The sequence below is a fragment of the Coccidioides immitis genome (genome assembly GCF_000149335.2).
Source record: "Coccidioides immitis RS genomic scaffold supercont3.4, whole genome shotgun sequence".
NCBI classification, from domain to species: Eukaryota; Fungi; Ascomycota; class Eurotiomycetes; order Onygenales; family Onygenaceae; genus Coccidioides; species Coccidioides immitis.
Window position 1 is genome coordinate 1,441,568 of NW_004504311.1, and position 18,550 is coordinate 1,460,117.

The window sequence follows — 18,550 nt, forward strand, 5'->3', positions numbered from 1 at the left end:
ATGTTGTATAGGGGGAATTGAGATATTGGTCATATTAAGTACTAGCTTCGTATGCGCTTTATCTAAGGTATTACATACAGGCATATCTAAGGATAGAAAGACAACAAAAAGAAGTATTTGGAGAAAAAAGAAAAATGGGGCCAAGCACGGAGTAGATATAATTACAACAAAAAGCGTAAGGACATAAGCACTCCCCAACTCCATTGCTAAGGGTTTATTTTTTTGTGGAACACGTGTAGGGAGATTGCTTAGGGCATAATTAATATGTACATCACCCAAGCCAAAGGAGGGGAAAAAAAAAAGGAGGGGGGTATTAAGTTGGATGTTTCAAAAAGGGTAGTTGAATGAGAGAAAGAAAGGAAAGAGATAGATATAAAAGAGTATTATTCGGAATAGCGTGTCATACAAAGCCGTCGAAAACTAGGAGCGTAAGCGGCAAGCTCAGGTAATATAGCGACAAAGAGCGTGAAAGCAGCGCAGACAGAGCGGCAGCCCCGCTTCTCACGCTCTCGGAAACAAAGCCCGGGCCACAGCCGATATTAATCTGTTTGGCGGCCGGTTTGTAGGTCAGAGACAGGGGCTGTTCTCCGATGCCAGCGCCCTGCGAGTATACCTCCATCGTGGCCTGGAGGCATTTATTGCACTGCGGACGTGTGGAGCCGGGTAGCGCTGCGCCCACGGCAAGGTGGTAGATGAAAGCGTCGGCGGCCTGCTCGGAGGTCACTGCGTCAGCGAGACAATAGCTCCCTGTATCCGGGTTCTTCAGGCATGTGGCGTCGTGCACGAACTTGTAGGCGACAAAGCCGTTGCGGGCCTGGAGCACCAGCGGGTTTTCAGCAGCGAGATCCTTGTCGCAGGCTGCTTTGGAGCCGACCTCTCTGCCGAAGTGGCTCAGGAGCTCGGTGCATTTGACGGCGTCGACGGAGCAGGAGGCGTCAAGGACGCGGGTGAGGGTGACGACGGATTTGGCGGCGTTGAAAAAGGAGGTGGAGGTGGTGAGGAGCAGGGAGAGGGGGAGGCATTCATTGAAGGTGGAGTTGCCGAGGAAGTCATCGAAGAAGAGAGTGCAGGATTTGGTGGAGAAGGCGTTGCCACCGATGCTTGTGTCGAATGCTGAGGGCAGCGGCCCGTCGGGGACGGTGGGAGTGGACGCGATTATCTCGGAGCTGGGAGAGCCAGACACGGAGGGACGGATGGCGGACGGGCGCGAGGTCGACGGGGAAGAGGGAGATGGAGAGGATCCAGAAGAGTCGGTTATTGTAGCAGTAGGAGACGTCTGCCGCGATCGCGTCGAAGTGTTGGATTCGCCGTCATCGTCATCGGTCTCGGACCGTTTTCTGAGATCGGGAGGGGAGATTGTCAGCGGATCGGCGTCGATCGCCGCTGAAGGAACCGGATAAGCGGTGATCTCCGGGTGCAAAATGCCCGCGTGGTCCTGATCGTGCAGGAGGCTGGCCGAGGTGGGAGAGAGTAGATTGAGAAATAAAACAACTATAAGCAAGAATGCCGGAAGCGATCGAAACGGAGGTCGTGCGCCGGGCGTGGATGTGCGCATCTTGCTTTGCCCCATGGCGAGTGGATTCTGGTATAACTGAATTCACGGGGGGTCTGACGAACGGGTCGCGGCGAAGGAAAAAGGAAACAAAACGAATGAATATCAGCAGCACATTCCCTCGTCGTCTTTCATCGGACTGGATGGTGGTCCAATGGCGCCTTCATCTCATTAGAGACGAGAAGGAAAAGAGAGAGAAAAGAGAGCTTCTTGGTGCGGCTGATGGAACTGACAGCCTCATCAGACAGAGATTGACAGCCCCAGGAAGCGGAGATCAACTGGGAGAAGGGAAAAGGGCTGGTTATTATTTGAAGCGAAAGCAAACATGGGGTTGGGAGGGGGGAAGAAGAGAAGAAGAAGAAGAGAAGAAGAAGAAGAAGAGAAGAAGAAGAAGAAGAAGAGAAGAAGAAGAAGAGGAGAAGAGAGAACGAGAGGGGGGCGATACGACGTGTTTTTGTCGAGGTGGAAGCGTATTGTGTCCGGGATGCCTGGCCTGACCTGGATGTAACAGAATGACTCCGTGATCCGCGGCCAGCGACACTCGCTAGCCGTCGGGGCCTGGTCAGGGGTGTGTGTGGACGAGAACGCGCCCCTCTAATCCCCGGGGCTAAATATTCAGTTCGATCGATAGTGCGCCAGGCACAAGCGATGGCCAGAAGAGTCCGCTGCAAGTCGCCGCCTCCAGCAGCCAAAATCACCAACTAACCTAGGGAAGCTAACGAGCCAACTAACGAGTTAACCGACCAGCCGTGTAGCTATGGAGTTAGCCGGCCCCCAACCGACTTGCATATGACGACGATGATGATGATGATGATGATGATGATGGTCAAGATATGGATGGAGTATACACTTTCTTTTTTGCCAACCAACTTCCCCGTCAAAGCGTCAAGGGACCCCGTGGGCATGCTGCAGACGCCAGGCCCTGCACGGTGACATCGTCTACCAGGTAAAAGTTGCCCCCCCCCCAATATGTCAAGAAAAAAGAAGAAGAAGAAGAAGAAGAAAAAGTCTGTACGGAGGAGGATTTCGATTTGAAACCGCAGAATCTCCTCTCGACACCGGGGAGAGTGAAAACCGGCTCCGAGCAAACACCAAAAAAAAAAAAAAAAGCACAAAAGAATGAAAGAAGCAAAAAAGAAGAAAAAAGAAGAAAAAGAAAGAAGATGAGCTGCACCACGTTCAAGGCAAAAGTCCGCCGGAAACGTCCCGGCTGCGTGTCGCCAAAAGGGCACTGCGGACGACGAGCGAGAGAAGCGTATATGAATCAGCCCGGAGATGTCTGCCCTTTCGGCGGTGCGTCTATGCGAAACTCATGGGTATTTCTTTATTTCTTTATTTCTTTAATTACATATTTAATTACTTTTTTTCCCAACTGTCTGCAAGTGTCTGCAGATCCAAAGCGTTCCCGCGCCTTACAAGGATCAAGATCGACGCACCCGCAAAATGCATGGAATCAGCCAGTCAACAGTTTGGAACATGCACCCACCGGAGGAATCGGCCGTCTCCTCTGGAGAAGCCATACTGATTATTAACATTAAGAGCCGTTTTTGGGCGTTGACTTGGCTACGTTGACAGACTCCTAGGAGCACCGCCGCCCACAACTCACTTCAAAGAATGTTCGCTGTCGTCGTGGCGATCCATCAAATGTGAGGCAGCCCCATCGTCAGAGCGGCTTGCCGGTGTGATAAATATGGCCAACCAGCTCGCCGTATTGCAGCTTATGATGAAAAGTATGATTCCAAATATGCAGCAGAGTCAAAAAACTTTTGATTCCTCTTTGAGTGCCTTGCACTCCAGGACTTGGCTCTTCTGGCATTGGTCTATCTCAGTTTTCCACAGTCTGGCAGCGTGCGACGACTCTACGTCGCCTAAAAGAACAAAAAGGAAAGGCCCCAGTACCCCAAACAATGAATCCGTCTCATGCATCGATCGTCATCCTGGTTAGCGAACATCCAAACGCAATGGTGCGCGTCGCTCCAATTCCCCATATGCCCCAAGGCGCCAATGTCACCCATATTAACTCCCTCGACATGTGCAAGTTTCAAATTTTTTTATGAACCTCAGTTCATCGAGTTCCCAATGTCTCGGCCAATCCAGCATTTGGAAATAACTGAGAATATGTGTAAGGGATATAGCCATGCGGGAAACAAACGCAATGTACTTCCAAAAAAAAAAAAAAAAAGAAAAAAAAAAAAAAGCCCCTCCGATAAAATTGCGCTCTCTCTCGTAGCATCATCCTCCAAGGAGGCGCAGGCCTCGAACATAACTTCGACTGGTCTTGATTCCGAGAACTATCGCCCGGGTTTTGTCTCCCTCCCTTTCATCTTTACGACGTGCCCGCCGACTTGTTCTTCCCTCGTATCTCGTCTATAGCAATTTGAACCCCTTCCACGACTACCTTCCACTCTATCTCGTGTATTCTCTTCTCCAGTGCTTCCAGGTCTTCGTCAACTCCTTTGATAAACGGTATTTCCCTCACAAGCAGAGGCGTGCCCATGTCTACCTCCGCAATAACTTTGTGAATCATGACTCCGGTCTTGTCAATCTTTCCTTCCAACCACGCCGCGTGCGCGCGTTCAATTGCATGCTACAACGCGAAACCAATTAGCAGACCAGAATCGTAAACCCATACAACGAAAAAAAAAAAAAAAGAAAAAAAGGAAAAAAAAAGTAAAAAGGAAAATGAAAGAAAGGGCCTGCAGGACTCACTGCGCCATTAAACTGCCCCGGCAGCGCCGGATGCAGATTGATGATCTCCACACCAGCCTTCGCCAGCGGCTCCAAGAACGTTCTTGACAGGATGTGCAGGAAGCCCAGACACACCACCAGCTCCGGCGAATCAGCCAGCACCAACCTCGCCAATTCCGCGTCGTACTCTTCCCTCGCGGCCCGCACGCCTTCTTCCGTCGGCGGGTGCGCTTTCTTGTATTTTAATAGGTTGTGGTAGAGCGTCGGGATGCCCGCGCGTGTGGCGCGCTCGAGGCCGAAGGCATCTTTCCTGTTGGATATCACTCTGGCGATCGTCGCGGGCAGCTGTTTGGCTTGGATGCTGTCGATGACGGCTTGCAGGTTGGTGCCGTTGCCGGAGATCAGGACGGTGAGGCGCGTGGTAGCCTCCATTTTGTGTGTGTGTGTGTGTGTGTACTTTATTTCTTTGGCGCAAAGTAATACAGAGTAAATGCTTTGGATTGGATTGGAAAGGAATTGCTTGTCGGTAGGGCCGTTGAATGGGTGAATGTTTTTCTTTTCCTTTTCCTTTTTTTTTTCCCTTCCCTTTGTATGTTACGGCGGACTATTTGCATCGCGGGGCGGATGGATTTTTGATTTTTAGCCCCTCGCGCTTGGTGTTTTGGTGGGGGTGGCTCTGGACCCGTCATAACTTAGTTGAACATCGCCGGATATGATGACATGGAGAGCTCAATGGAGATCCTGATGGTCTACAATTAATGTCTTGTCTTCGGTGTAAATTATAAAGACAAGATGCTTCAGTGCTTTATCAATCTATGATTTGCATTATTGAATTGAGCCTGCGAATCTAGAAGTGAATTGACGGACGGCTTGACCCAAGGCATGCAGAAAGGGCCCCATGAAGTTGCAATAGGATAAGGATCCAAGGGACTCATAACAATGGACTTTGGTCACTACAATGCAATTGAGCCTTGCAATCAGACAGGCTTGAGCCGTGAATCTTAGTCCTGCCCGCCAACTTCTTGGTGCTTCAAACAATCTCTCGTTGATTTTCAGATAAACGACTTGTTATGATTTTTTGGCACTTGAAGGTTAACTAGTGGTTTGCAGGCGTTAGGTAACGGATTTATATAAATCATTTCCGACCGCAAACGCCGAGGGACTAGTCCACTTTGGGGCTAGTGTCGGCTCTTTCGCAGCTTCCCGAAACCGCAATTCTCCGGGGAGGAAGGAACGAGTCACCGCCATCCAGCTAAAAAAAAGAAACAAAAGAAAAGGAAAGCGCGGAGAGTCAGTCCTGCCTGCCATCCGCAATCGCCGTCGTGCGCTCGAAAACTGAACGTCCAGCGAGCGCATCCGGGAACAGATACAAGAACAGATACAAGAAACGGGCACTGAAGCATATCCAGGAACAGATACGGGAAAGGAACAGGGACAGGGCTGCACTCATCCAGCCAGTACCACTTCCAAGTTCGTGAGGAGAGAGAGGAGAGATGTCGTCCGATCTGGTGCCCGAGACGCGGGTGCTGGCCATCGCAAGCCATGTATGTATCCCCATCTCCGTCTCTCCGGAATTTGAACTGCTCTGACACGCTGTCCCCGTGGATAGGTTGTCTATGGGTATGTGACTCTGCTCCCACATCTGACTCCTTGCTCCCTACTTTGCCTGCAAAGGCACTCTTTCACCCCCCTATCATCATCACATATCCCCGCCGTGAGCGTATGATTCGCGCCGCATAACGGCACGCATGGTTGATGATGATGATGATGATGATGTTCATGGCTTGGTGGATCCTCGTTCGAGGAAGCTGACACGGCAGCTTGTCCGTCTGCCTATCTGTCTTTGGTACTTGTTACGCAGGACTTCTAACCTGCAACCTGAATCACACAGATACGTGGGGAATACAATGGCAACTTTCGTAATGCAGTCGTTGGGATGCGAAGTCGCTGCACTAAACACCGTCAACTTTAGTGAGGTCCCATGATTCTACCCTTCGTCCCATCTGTGGATTGGTCGTTCCTGTTTCGGCAGAATGCCTGGCACTGATGTTGCTCCCCATGTCATTCCTTCGTCTCCCTTTTTTTTTTTTTTTTTTTTTTTTTGTTTTTTTGAGGTGTATTCAGACAGAGGAGCTGGATCCTGACAGCGCTTCGCAGGCAACCACACGGGATACGGACAGGTCAAAGGCGCGAAGACATCCGCCGAAGGGATCACTTGTCTGTATGATGGTCTGCGTCAAAGCTACCTGACGGACTTTGACGTTTTGCTTACCGGCTATGCACCGAGTGCAACCGCGATCGAGGCCATTGGCGCGATCGCAATGGATCTGAGGCAAAGGTCTCTCAAAAGACCCGGGTCATTCTTTTGGGGTATGTCCTGTCCCCGTTTCCCCATAGATGCCTACGTTTAGCCGGGCAGCTACCACAGGGTCGGGCAGACAGTTAACATGGAAGCCAATTAGTACTCGATCCGGTGATGGGAGATCAAGGGCGGATATATGTTAATGAAGATGTGGTACCCGCCTATAAAAATCTCGTCCCGCTTGCGGACTTGATATTGCCGAATCAATTTGAGGCCGAGTGAGTGTTTCCCTAGCTTTATCTGCCCTGTTTATCTGGCAGTGTAACCGGAAGCTGTAGTACCTGACCATCGAACAGGCTTCTTTCTGGGATAAAGATCACATCATTGGCGAACCTCATGGATGCCGTTGCAGCGATTCACCGCAACTACAACGTCCCACATATCATCGTTACCTCAGTACAGCTTCCCGGCACCCTATCTGCTTCATCATCAACGGTGTCTTTAGCGACCGCAGACGACTCTGTCTGCACTCATGATACCCGACTAAATACGCTCGTAGTGGTTGGTTCTACCATGAAGACTGACGGTTCTGCCCGCCTCTTTAAGGTGGATGTGCCGCTTATGGACTGCTTTTTTAGCGGGACAGGCGACATGTTTGCGGCGCTGATGGTTGCAAGGCTACGGGAAGCTGTCTTTGCCGCGGAGCCCATGTCGCCCCCATTACATGAATTGCGTTCCTGGGTATCGCCTGATCACGTTCCGGCCACACAGCTACCTCTCGCCAAAGCGACCGAAAAGGTCCTCGCCAGCATGAACGCCATTTTGGAAAAGACCATGATAGCTAGAAGCGAAGAACTAGAAAGGCATTCGGAAACTGAAGAAGATACTACGTTTGCAGAGCTACCAGAAGCTGAACGCAAAACTGCTCTTGCAAAGAGAGAGCGTCTGCGTCGGACGAAAGCTGCGGAGATCAGGCTTGTACGCAATGTCGACCTGTTGAAACATCCCGAAATCAAATATTTTGCGGAAGAATGGTGTCTATGATGACCGTGTTCTCTGTGCCCCTCGCATATCTAGCCTTTGCTATGTTAAAGCATGTATGGTTCGGATACCCCGCTTAAAGAGCGAGACGATATAGAATCTAAACAGAACCTGACGAAGGGATGACTTTAAGACGTTCTTGCAAGACTGCAGATATTGATGGATCATGAATAGAATTGATTTTCACGCCGAACGCGACTCTCTCTTTCGGATTCAAGATGCTCTTTCTATCCTTTGAGGCTGCTTTTAATCTTGTAACACACTAATAGTTTGATCAACTCGTGTCATTGCCGTTTTGGTGGCCTTGAATGGCTTTTTTTGGCTTTTTAAGCTAGCCCGTTACAACCACCGTGGTTTTCTCCCTTGGCATTCTGACGGCTGAAGCCAGCTGCCCGAAGACGTCGCAGACTCGCGGCAAAACTGCCCAATAATTAGAGCTCCTTCAGCCAGTGCTGCCGAATCCGCCGGCACCCCTCACACTTTCTTCCAGGTGCTCGACTACCTGTATTTCGGGAGTATAAATCTGCATAATTTGGTTAGATTCTTTTTCTTCCCTTGCCCCCCACCCCTTAATGGGGAAAGAAAAGCTCTGAAGGTGGAAATGGAATCATTGCTCGGCCACTACTTACTCGCTCAAGAACAAGCTGGGCGATCCTATCTCCTTCGTTGACGGTAAAATCCACATCGGAGAAGTTAAACAGCAACACCTTGACCTCTCCGCGATAGTCCGCATCGATCACGCCGGCGCCGGTGTCGATGAAGTTCTTCGCGGCCAGACCACTTCGAGGCGCTATTCTTCCGTCTGGTGCGATCGGTAGTTAGCTATTTATTTATTTACTTATTTATTTGTTGAGACTACACGTGCAAAGACTCCAGCAAGCAAAATGCGTTTTCTGCAGTGGGGACCTTACATGTTCCGTCTGGCACGGCAATAGCAAGGCCGGTGTCTACGAGTCCCTTGCCCTTGGCGGGAATAACGGTCTGCTTCGCGGCGTAGAGATCGTAACCGGCGGCGAATGCTGAGCCCCGCTTGGGTGCTTGGGCTTGGGGCAGTAATTTTTTGACAAGTAGCGGCGGGAGGGTGTTTTGGGAGAGAGAAGTGACGGTGGGAGAGGAAGAGTCGGTCGTTGAGTCAATGTTGGTCATCTTGGGACGTTTTGCGAGAGGGGAGTTTGGAAGAGAGGGGGCGGGGTGGGAAGGGTTGGTGTCGGGGTTGGATTGTGGAGGAGGAGTGGTCTCTTTGGTCATGATATATCAAGAGGTGTTTCAATTAGGTGGTGTTCCTGGCTCTTTGTTCGATAACGGAGGGTTCCTTTCGACTGTCCGTCGTTGAATTGACATATCGCGTTTCCTCCGATTCAGCAAAAAGCGCGATTCGACGCGATGGCACGTGCCCGTCCTTTTCTTAGTAAGCAACCTTGTCCAAACGCGGTAAAGCGTGATTTAAACTTTCCTATTGGTTTGGAGACCACGCTAGCGCATATCGGGACTAGGGCCAAACTCTGGTACATAGGACGCTCGGTGTTAGCCTCGGCACCCCGGTTGTTGCTGCTGAAGACAAGCGCAAAGCTCCTCCGACGAAAAGGCATGGAGGAGATGCCGATATTTATTTGAATCGCTCCCTCGGGGATGTACCTACCAGTCCACTCATCACACTGTCCACAGGAAAGCTAGTAGTACAACTCCCCGTGTCATTGCACCAAGATGGCTGGTGCCGTGCGACAACCGATTGACATCCCAGCATTCGAGCGGTATCTTGAGCGGAATGTCCCCTCGATAAAGGTGCCCCTGGACGTCAAGCAGGTACGATTGCTTTTGCGGTCCTGGGATCTTATGCGAACCCTGCTAGTCCTCGAAGACCTACCTGCTGATGTATTTGCTTTCTTTTTTTCTTGAGTATCTAGTTCGGATTCGGACAATCGAATCCAACCTATCTCCTCACGGCCTCCGATGGGCAGAAATTCGTTATGCGCAAGAAGCCACCGGGCAAGCTCCTTTCAAAAACAGCACATCGAGTAGATCGCGAATACCAGATCATCCATGCCCTCGAGAATACAGACGTTCCGGTTCCAAAGGCCATCTGTTTGTGCGAAGATGATAGCGTCATCGGAACGGCATTCTACATAATGGAATTTTTGGACGGACGTATCTTCACGGACCCTGCAATTCCCAATGTGAGCCCGCAGGAGAGAAAGGCAATGTATGCACTTCACCGACACACACAAGCACACGCACACACACACACACACACACACTCACCCCAAAAGAAAAGAAAAGGAAAGAAAAGGCTGGGACTGTGGAATGGAGAGCTGACGGATTTCTTCTAGATGGAAAGACGCCGTCGAAACACTCGCAAAATTCCACCGAGTTGATCCAAAGTCCATTGGCATGGAGAAGTTTGGACGACACTCAGGATTCTACGACCGACAGATCGCCACTTTCCGGACCATCTCCAAGGCCCAGGCGGAAACAGTTGACATCGAGACGAAAGTTCCCGTCGGAAACTTGCCGCATTTTGAAGAGATGGTGGAATTCTTCTCCAACAAGGACCTGCAGCCAAAGGACCGAGGTACATTCGTCCATGGAGACTACAAGATTGACAATATGGTTTTCCACAAGACAGAGCCCAGGGTTATCGGGGTCCTGGACTGGGAGATGGCGACGATCGGCCACCCGCTGTCGGACTTCTGCAACCTGACCAGCCCATATATACACACGGGCGGACACCCCGGCAGTACCGAGTTTTCACCTGAAGCTGCTCCTGGCCTTCCAACGCGCGAGGAATGCGTTCAGTGGTACAGCAACATCGCAGGATGGAACCCGACTTCCGAAGTGATCTGGGGCGATGCTTTCCACGGTTTCCGGGGTTCGGTGATCATGCAGGGTATAGCAGCTCGATATGCTTTGAGACAAGCGAGCAGCGCAAGGGCAACTGAATACGGAAAGCAGATGGGCCCCTTTGCGCTACGTTCCTATGATAAGGTGAGGAAGATGAAGGAGGACGCACGTCGGAGGAACAAGCTCTAGTCCGGGGCCGAGTTAGACATGTTCCTTATTTGACCCATTTCCTCCGTAAAGAGTTCTTATTTCTGGATTTGTTCTAGACGGCCCTGCGTGGCCGGAGGTACTAGATTTCTTTAAATTTGGCTAAAGTAACGTTGGATGGCTAAACGGGTTACCATTTGCCTCGTTTTCGGGGATTCGGTTCGTATTCTAAAAGGAAACAGAAAAAAAAAAAAAAAAAAAAAAAAAAAAACCAAATAACCGAATAAGATTGGTGGGGAAGGCAAACCCCTTTTACTGTAACATGCATGAATATTTTGTCTTTAAGCCCTCTGTTGGACTTTGTCCGGCCCAGATCATAGGGCGTGTCATGATGATATCCTCGGCTTTCAGATCCGTTTCCTGTCCCTCTTCTTTGACACTCGGAGCAGAGAAGGCAGCACTAAGCATCTCGAAGACAAGTTGCCGTCTAGCCTAGTTAGTGTACTCTGTACGGGATACGGGTTAGAATTATGCAACTTTCTAACAGGAAGAACGAAGCGGATTTGCTCCACAGGACGATTCTCCACGCCGAGTCCAGAACCCCTGCAAGTCTTCAATTCAACAATCATGGCAGCGGGTATGCCGTCCACTAGTGTACCTGAAAAGCCTCGTATAAAGCCCACGCTTTGTCCTCCGTTCAGACAAGAACAACTCATCAAGGACGTTTCAAATCTCATCGGAATTTATTGGACGCCTTCCCCCTGTTTTAGCACCTCGAAACAAATTAATGAAAAGTGTGCACAGGGTATCCAGGAAATGTGCTGGACTTGTTGAGGCTAGGTACTGCTTCGTAGCGCTGAGGAGTTGAAGATAGTTAGGGGGAATTGTCTTATGTCACGCGCAACATTAAGGTTATGTTTCAAGCTATCGGTGTGTTTTGCCTTATTATCTTCCATAAAGGAAGGTCTCAAAGGGAAAGGATGTTGCGGTTGTGGAATATCTTGAACATTCTAAGTCAATATTCCGACGGTGTTCTGGTGAGCCCGTTCACTCAGGCGACCTCATCCGAGTGACAAATGTCCACGTGCTGACGAGCCAAAGTCACTAAACTGGCTTAATTACAGACTGACTGTCAGCTCGGAGCCGCACTGATTCTTGGTGAGATGGTGTCTGTCGGCCAAACAGAAGCTGAATCGTTCCACAGCCACGGGCTCTATCTTATGTATATATTTTGCCTCTCCGGGTTGCCCACCTGTGAATGGAAATGAAGCCAAGAGTTCCGATTTCTCAGCCGTCGTACGGAATACTCCGTATCTTCGTCAGGTTCGGAAGCACGGAATGTTGGTTCTTTCCGTCCCGACTAACTCCCCGACAGCGAATATAGGGGAAATGACAGTGAAAAGCAAATTTTGCCGTAGCATGTCCAAGGAAGCATTATCCTTCGTCCAGGAAGAGGAGAGGAGACTAGAATAAGCTGCTTTATGACTGCACACTCACTTTGCGGGACTCACGGCTGCCCAGCCCGAGTTCGCAGCTCGTGCACTCCGTACGGTAGTATGACAAGATCTAAGATGATGGGGGCTGCTTGGAAGTTCGGTGAGCCTGCCAAGCTCGGTTCAGCCCGTTCGAGAATCACCGCTGTTGGGGGTTGGCCTTTCAGTTCGAAATCCATCTCGGAGAGAGCTTGAGAACGCGAAGCACCCAATTCTCGACGTCTGGATCTGATGTCGAAAGTGCAGCGAGAAGGAGAAGAAAAAGAAGAAGAAGAAGCGAACATGGCGGGGATGGCTGGGCAATACTCCGTACTCTGTTATTCTTTCGCAGCCTGATGACCAGGTCCTGGAAAAGTATATAAATTGGGCCGTGATCAAACCCTAACTGACCAACCTACTCCCCCCTGGGCGTCCTTAAAAAGGACTCCCACTTCACTTCCGCACGAGTGCCCAAACAGTTCTCCGCCCCCATCACGGACCCCTAACCGGCGTTGGAAATGTTTTTATGTGATGGAGGGAGGGATCTTCACTCCGGGTGCTGGTAATTATCCGAGGGCTGAGGAGAGGAGAGGAGTTGGGACAAAATTCCGATCGAGAAGGGTAGCCAGCCTTGAATAAAATACCACAACGGGGTTCAAGTAGTTCGCGAGATTGGGACAGAGTTTCCACTCCACCCATGGCGCACACCGGACGCCGTCTCTCGAGCTTCCCACAGAAAATGAGCTCTTTTTTTTTTTTTGTCTCCTGCGTAGGAAGAGAGGTATTCCGTAGTTAGCTAGGCAGTTTGTCGCCGGCGGTCCTCACACAAGACGCACACACACACTCTCTCTCTCTTGGTTCCTTTCCCACAGTCTCACTCTCTCACACACACATTCTCTCTGTCTCTCTCTCTCTCCCCCCCCCACTCTCCCATTCATACCCACCCTCACTCAGTCACTCAACTCTCTCTCTCACTCTCTCTCTCACACACACACACAACACTCAACACTTGCACCCCACGCCGTGTGCTCGCCGTCCGCTGTGGCGATGGAGCCCGTCAGCTGATTGCGGCTCTGCAGGTGCATGGGGGCTCGCTGGCCGCCTTAAACCCGATCCGGCAGCGCGCGAGGGCATCCCAACCGATGACGGGCCAGCGAACGTCCGCTTCATCCTTGTGCTTCGAAAGCGTCAATCTCAGCCACTCCCGCGTCTGTTGCCGTTCACTAGGCTCACGGCGTGAGGTTGCAACCCCCTTCCTTGATCCATGTTTTTCTGCATCTGCGCAAGATTTCAAAATATAATATGCAAATGAGCCTGCTGCTCCGCTTGCCCCGCGCGTTGCGGAGCCTCGTTAGCCCGTAGACCTGCTGCGTTCGCACGGCTTTTCTATCCTCCTATCGTTTAAATGACTACGCTGTTGGCTGCTCTCTAACCCTCTCTCTCCCTCCCCTATTCAAAACCCCCCTCCCCCTCCCTCTACGATCTCGTGGCTCCGTTACCGGTAAGGCTCCTCTTTTGTGCGTCGCTTGTTCTGCCCCCCGAGCGCCCTGGATTCCGGCGGTGAATCTTGGCCCTGCCTGTCCAGCCAATTGCACGCTCCTCTCTTCGCCCGTTGCAGCGGCGCTGCTGAACTGACATCGATGGCTTCGCTTCTGCTCTGTGGCTCGTGCCTCTTGAACCTGACATAGTTGACTGTCCTCTTGCATTCCGTGCTTGCGTTTCGATGACGCTCCCTCGCGAGACATGAGCTTGACAACACAAAAAGCTAACTGTTGTTCCAAAACGCCCCCCAGCCGTACATCCAGCCCCATCCTCCGTACATATCAGCTCTTAATTTCAACCGTACTGCCCTCCCTTCCGGCTCTCCCTCAGCTGTGGCGCTCCCGCCGGACATATTTTTTTCCTCCGGTCTTCTGCCATCGAAGAGCCTCTGCTCACCGTATGCCCTCTTTTTGGTATTGGATTACATAACTCTTCATGATTGCGCGTTGAGTGTTGCCTATGGTATGGATACAGTCATGGAAGAAGACGTATATGACTCCGATGATGCCCGGGCTTTCACTCCTCCACTCAAGCGGTCCCGAGTCGACCTCAGACCCTATAAGACCCCAACCCCTCCATTTGTCCCCGAAAAGAGTGAAAGCCCCAAAGGAAAAGAAAGTCCCTCTGGACGTGTCCGTAAGGGTTCTCACCGGCGTTGGCAAGGACATAGAACGTCAATAGGGATCGAGCTAATAATCGAAAACTTAGCGCCAGACCGACCAGATCTCGCCCACCAGCTTACCCAGGCACACGTCCAATCGGTCTCGCCGTCAGACACTAGTGAGTCCAATGACAGAGCTGAGCTGAAGGGAATAAATAGGCATACGGAGGATTCCATGCAACATGCGGACTCGGCCTGCAGGTCACAATGCGAGGTGCAAAATCCACCGAGCCTCGAGGAGAAGCCCCCTCCAAGTGTCCAGAGAAAACCGCAAGATCCCTGTAATGTCATGAACATCTGCAATCAGTGGATGGACCCCAGCGGATCTGTTCCAATCAAGAAAGAGCAAGCTTTCAACGACCACGACAGGATCCCATTCCGCACGCGGATGCACTCTCAAGAACCAGCTTTCAAGTATCAACTTCCGAGAATTAATTCAAACCCGGAGGATCGGGAGGTGGCGGCCAGATCGTCCAGAGTGAAGGAAGAGCTGGAGCTGCCCCATCCCGACCAGAAGCGCGTCTGTCGAAGTCACCATCCATCTCCCTCCCTGCCGGTCCTGCAATCTCCGCCACAATCGACGGGGTCGCCAGATTCTGCCCGGAACTTACCGCCAATCAAGGCACTAGTTGGGCCTTCCTTTGAAGAGCCAGCTCGCTTTCCAGCTTTTTCGACATTTGAGCCGCAATATCTACCAGCTTCGTTTCGCCGTGCGGCCACTTTTTCCCACCTCACTGCTGCTAGTACAAAGGACATGTCAAGCCTCTCGCCCACGCCCGTCGCTGGCACCCCTCATAGCTCCTATTGGGCACCATCGACAAACGCTGAATGCTCTCAATCTCAGTCTCCTGGCGACACTAGCTCCCATTTTACAGGCAGCCCAGCCACTGGATATCCTACGCCAATAGAACCAAGAAAGGATGAGACCAAGACATCGACGCCTCAGAATTCAGGCGGGTTCAAGTGTGAATACCCCGGCTGCAACTCAGAGCCCTTTCAGACACAATATCTTCTCAAGTAAGCAAATGACAAATAATGCTGTGCGGGCTTTTTGACTTACTAAACTACAGCTCGCACGCAAATGTACATTCAGAAAACCGACCTTACCACTGCCCTGTGGAAGATTGTCCACGGGGTAAAGGGGGAACGGGCTTCAAAAGGAAAAATGAAATGAAACGACATGCCCTAGTTCATAACTCTCCGGGGTATATCTGCCCATTTTGCTCAGACCAGCAACGCCAGTATCCCCGCCCAGACAATCTTCAAAGGTGAGTTGCTTAACCGATCGCCCCGGCGGGAGCTATATTAATTTGTATGGTCAGACACGTTCGGGCCCAGCACGGAGATAAAGACAAAAATGATCCTTTGCTACGACAGGTCCTCGCCAAGAGGTCCGAAGGCGTAGCCCGAGGAAGGCGTCGGCGAGCATGACATTCGTTAGGACAATCAACAACTGTTTTCTGTTCGGCCTTAGCTACTCTCGACTATGTCATTCACGGGATTCGCGGCTCTGTCCCCCCAACCCCAACCCCGACGGATATCGACGGGGAAATATTATCGGAGTAATGGTAATCGGTAGTCCTTCAACGAGTGTCAGGGTTTGTTTCTGTTATATTGTTTCGATTAGGGTGCCAAAAAGGAGACCTCCCCCTCATTTCAGTCGCTACGGAGTTCCGAGGTAAAACAAGACATGGGACGGGTCACGACATTTGCATATATTACTTTTCATATACGTGTTTATATTTTTATATTCTTCTCCCCCCAACCCCCCCGGGCGAACCCCAGTTGGACTACGGAATTTTCCCTTTCTGATACTGTATTGGGATTTAAATTTATCACGTAACCACCCCCTCTTTGTTTCATCTACAGGGCTTAGCGTGGTTCGTGGGGTTTATGTGCACATATGGCGAGAATTTCCTGAGGACATAACCTGGAGAAACTTCTCTGACTTGACTTTTTCTTTTTCTTTTCTTTTTATATAATTGCTTCCCCTTTGTTCAGTTGAGCATGCGTGAGGTTATACAATGTGAGTTTCAATCTGTATGGCCCTGGCGTTATGGAATAAGCTTGCTGGATGTTAGCGGTACTTTGCGGAAGATGAAGTGGATACAATTGGTGTGGGATTATTATTTCAATTCTCCGTGTCATGGCACCATTTAGCCATTGATTTCAATTTGCCTGATGTATCTATGCATATTTCGCCAATGTTTTATCCAAAAGCAGCCTGTCGAGCAATACGGGTATGTATGTATCCCCCCAGAGAGGTGGGGGGAAGGGGGAAATCCAAAAAATGGTAATCTTCTAGGGCGCGGGGGGTATATATCAGCAACCTAAACCAAGACAGAGAGGCGATAGATAAAGAAATTCCTCATGGAATATCCCGCGACTCATTATCAACCAACAGCGGCTCGGTCTCATTATCATCGTCTTTCAAGGAGATGCGCCTGTCCGGGTATATGATATAATGCTGGGCCATGAAGATGAGGTCGAAAAAGATGCTCACGTTGCCCAGCAAGAGCTTGATGGGGTTACCTGTGATCCCACTCCAATCATCCTCCAGCGCTGAGTCGATGATGAGCTGTAGGATCGAGAGCACGCCGCCGGAGAAATCAAGGAGGATCTGACCTATGCTCCAGCCGACGGTGGATTTGCGCTTGTAGTTCACCCATGCTTGGGGGATGTACTTGATCACGGTGACGACGAGCTTCACGTAGGAAACTGTGTAGATCTAAGGCGGGTTAGAATTGGAGGGATATATGAAATCAAGGAATGGTGAGGAATGCTGTGATTATTATTTTTTTTATTTTTTTTTTGGTGGGGGAAACGTACGACGTCGATCCAAGCCCAGCCGGACGGATCATAGCCTCCCTTCGACGCTACCCAGACCGTGATAATGGCGGTGGCGCAGATGCAGCCCCAGAAGATACCCGCCACAGTCCGGCTCACCCGTTGGAATTTAGAAACTCTGAAGCCCCAGATTTTCGGGAAAAACTGGCTATACACAGTCACGCTGAGAATTATGGCGTGCACGGCGAATGCAAAATCGTTAAATCGCACGGACGGCTCCGGAGATCTCGGATGTCGAGCGGCGTACTGCTCGCGGATCAGCGGAGAGTAGAGGAATGCGGTGGTGTAGATGGCGTAACAGAGGAAGCCAAGGACGTTGGTTGTCGGGAAATCGATCGCTAGTCCGTGGGTTGAGCGACGGCGCCAGTTGAGGATCGGCTGGGGATAGAATGAGGCGGACCAGCAGAACATGCTGCAAGGTGAACCGTCGTTAGAACCATGATCCTCCCGAATCAATAGTCCCGGCTAAGGCGTGGAACAGATGGTCTTTTGAGAAAAGGGGGGAGAGAAAGAAAAGGTACATACTATATCCACCCGATAAGGCTGTGTTTTGATGCGAATGGCACGATCAGCATCAGTTCGAGACGACGGGAAGAAGGGAACTCACCGAGATACCGCTCTTGCGAACACTTCTCCTTGGGACGCCATTTCAAAACTGAGCCAAAGATGCGGCGCTGCGCGGTGTTGTTGAAGCAGCGTCGAGTCGGCTTTATAAACCCGTCATCCAGCCAGCCCCGTGAGCGTCGATCCTGCGACACTCCCTGCTTGTGCTGAATTTCCCCCAAATCGAGGCGGAAAGGTTACTTAACCGCCGAACAGAGAGCGTCGTGTGACACCGATCGGGATCTTATCTTATCTGATGGACCGTAACGTAACATTACCGCCCGAAACTGACCAAAACTTACCGCTGACATAAGCAGGGCGTTGTCCCGGCGCTGTGCTGTCCGCGCTAAACCCGATGCGGCAAACCGTTGTCGTTTCCCCGCCAGCGAGCTGCCCGACTGGCCCGGTCGGCCGCCGCTTGAAACAGCTCGATGGACGCCTCCTTTCTGGCATTCCTCGCTGTGCTGCCTCCGTCAAGTGCTGTAGCTGCCAGTCTCCCTCTCTATTCCCCTCGATCAGGACCCTCCCGCTGTGAACGCCATGTTTTGCTCGTGCTAGAAGCTTGCTCCCAGCCACTCGTTCACCGCTCTCTTGAGGTATAGATACCTCACGCAGAGCTGGACCCATCTGCTTCCAACCAAACGCCAGCTGTCACCCGAGTGAGGCAACCCGGAGACGGTTCGTGCGTGACATCCAGCCATTGATTTATATATCCATTCAGAAACAGAGCTCTGTCCCTTATCGTACCCGGTTTGAAAACGAATGGTGTATTCCCCGGAGCGAGGGGTCTATAAAGATCACCTCTGCTATCTCCGACGGGACACAGCGGCATAATCGTACTACCATCGTCCACGGCG

General features: G+C 51.1%; 7 protein-coding genes across 7 annotated transcripts; 3 read left to right on the plus strand and 4 right to left on the minus strand.

Annotated features, from left to right (window-relative positions):
- Positions 1-6: 6 nt before the first annotated feature.
- On the minus strand, positions 7-1,570 carry CIMG_04788 (uncharacterized protein; the record flags this gene model as incomplete). The annotated part of the gene is made up of 2 exons (XM_001245346.2): positions 7-709; positions 789-1,570. The coding sequence occupies 2 exons, from the start codon at positions 1,568-1,570 to the stop codon at positions 568-570; spliced, it is 924 nt and encodes a 307-aa protein (XP_001245347.2). The 3' UTR covers positions 7-567.
- A 2,301-nt stretch (positions 1,571-3,871) lies between these two features.
- CIMG_04790 (phosphoribosylglycinamide formyltransferase) lies at positions 3,872-4,795 on the minus strand. Its single transcript, XM_001245348.2, has 2 exons — positions 4,262-4,795; positions 3,872-4,139 (listed from the first exon to the last, which is right to left on the minus strand). The coding sequence occupies exons 1-2, from the start codon at positions 4,670-4,672 to the stop codon at positions 3,879-3,881; spliced, it is 672 nt and encodes a 223-aa protein (XP_001245349.1). The 5' UTR covers positions 4,673-4,795; the 3' UTR covers positions 3,872-3,878.
- Positions 4,796-5,516: 721 nt separating this feature from the next.
- CIMG_04791 (pyridoxal kinase) lies at positions 5,517-7,778 on the plus strand. Its single transcript, XM_001245349.2, has 6 exons — positions 5,517-5,784; positions 5,850-5,860; positions 6,132-6,211; positions 6,398-6,610; positions 6,703-6,820; positions 6,899-7,778. The coding sequence occupies exons 1-6, from the start codon at positions 5,734-5,736 to the stop codon at positions 7,584-7,586; spliced, it is 1,161 nt and encodes a 386-aa protein (XP_001245350.2). The 5' UTR covers positions 5,517-5,733; the 3' UTR covers positions 7,587-7,778.
- Positions 7,779-7,805: 27 nt separating this feature from the next.
- CIMG_04792 (deoxyuridine 5'-triphosphate nucleotidohydrolase) lies at positions 7,806-8,881 on the minus strand. The gene is made up of 3 exons (XM_001245350.2): positions 8,495-8,881; positions 8,213-8,385; positions 7,806-8,106 (listed from the first exon to the last, which is right to left on the minus strand). The coding sequence occupies exons 1-3, from the start codon at positions 8,829-8,831 to the stop codon at positions 8,026-8,028; spliced, it is 591 nt and encodes a 196-aa protein (XP_001245351.2). The 5' UTR covers positions 8,832-8,881; the 3' UTR covers positions 7,806-8,025.
- A 273-nt stretch (positions 8,882-9,154) lies between these two features.
- On the plus strand, positions 9,155-10,835 carry CIMG_04793 (phosphotransferase enzyme family domain-containing protein). The gene is made up of 3 exons (XM_001245351.2): positions 9,155-9,386; positions 9,488-9,783; positions 9,911-10,835. Exons 1-3 carry the CDS (start codon positions 9,288-9,290, stop codon positions 10,608-10,610), a joined length of 1,095 nt encoding a protein of 364 aa, XP_001245352.1. The 5' UTR covers positions 9,155-9,287; the 3' UTR covers positions 10,611-10,835.
- Positions 10,836-13,233: 2,398 nt separating this feature from the next.
- Positions 13,234-16,195, plus strand: CIMG_04796 (uncharacterized protein). The gene is made up of 5 exons (XM_001245354.2): positions 13,234-13,541; positions 13,834-14,224; positions 14,297-15,260; positions 15,314-15,511; positions 15,566-16,195. Exons 2-5 carry the CDS (start codon positions 14,047-14,049, stop codon positions 15,672-15,674), a joined length of 1,449 nt encoding a protein of 482 aa, XP_001245355.2. The 5' UTR covers positions 13,234-13,541; positions 13,834-14,046; the 3' UTR covers positions 15,675-16,195.
- A 162-nt stretch (positions 16,196-16,357) lies between these two features.
- Positions 16,358-17,854, minus strand: CIMG_04797 (lysosomal Cystine transporter). The gene is made up of 4 exons (XM_001245355.2): positions 17,698-17,854; positions 17,616-17,633; positions 17,073-17,502; positions 16,358-16,971 (listed from the first exon to the last, which is right to left on the minus strand). The coding sequence occupies exons 1-4, from the start codon at positions 17,736-17,738 to the stop codon at positions 16,612-16,614; spliced, it is 849 nt and encodes a 282-aa protein (XP_001245356.1). The 5' UTR covers positions 17,739-17,854; the 3' UTR covers positions 16,358-16,611.
- Between the last annotated feature and the right edge of the window lie 696 nt (positions 17,855-18,550).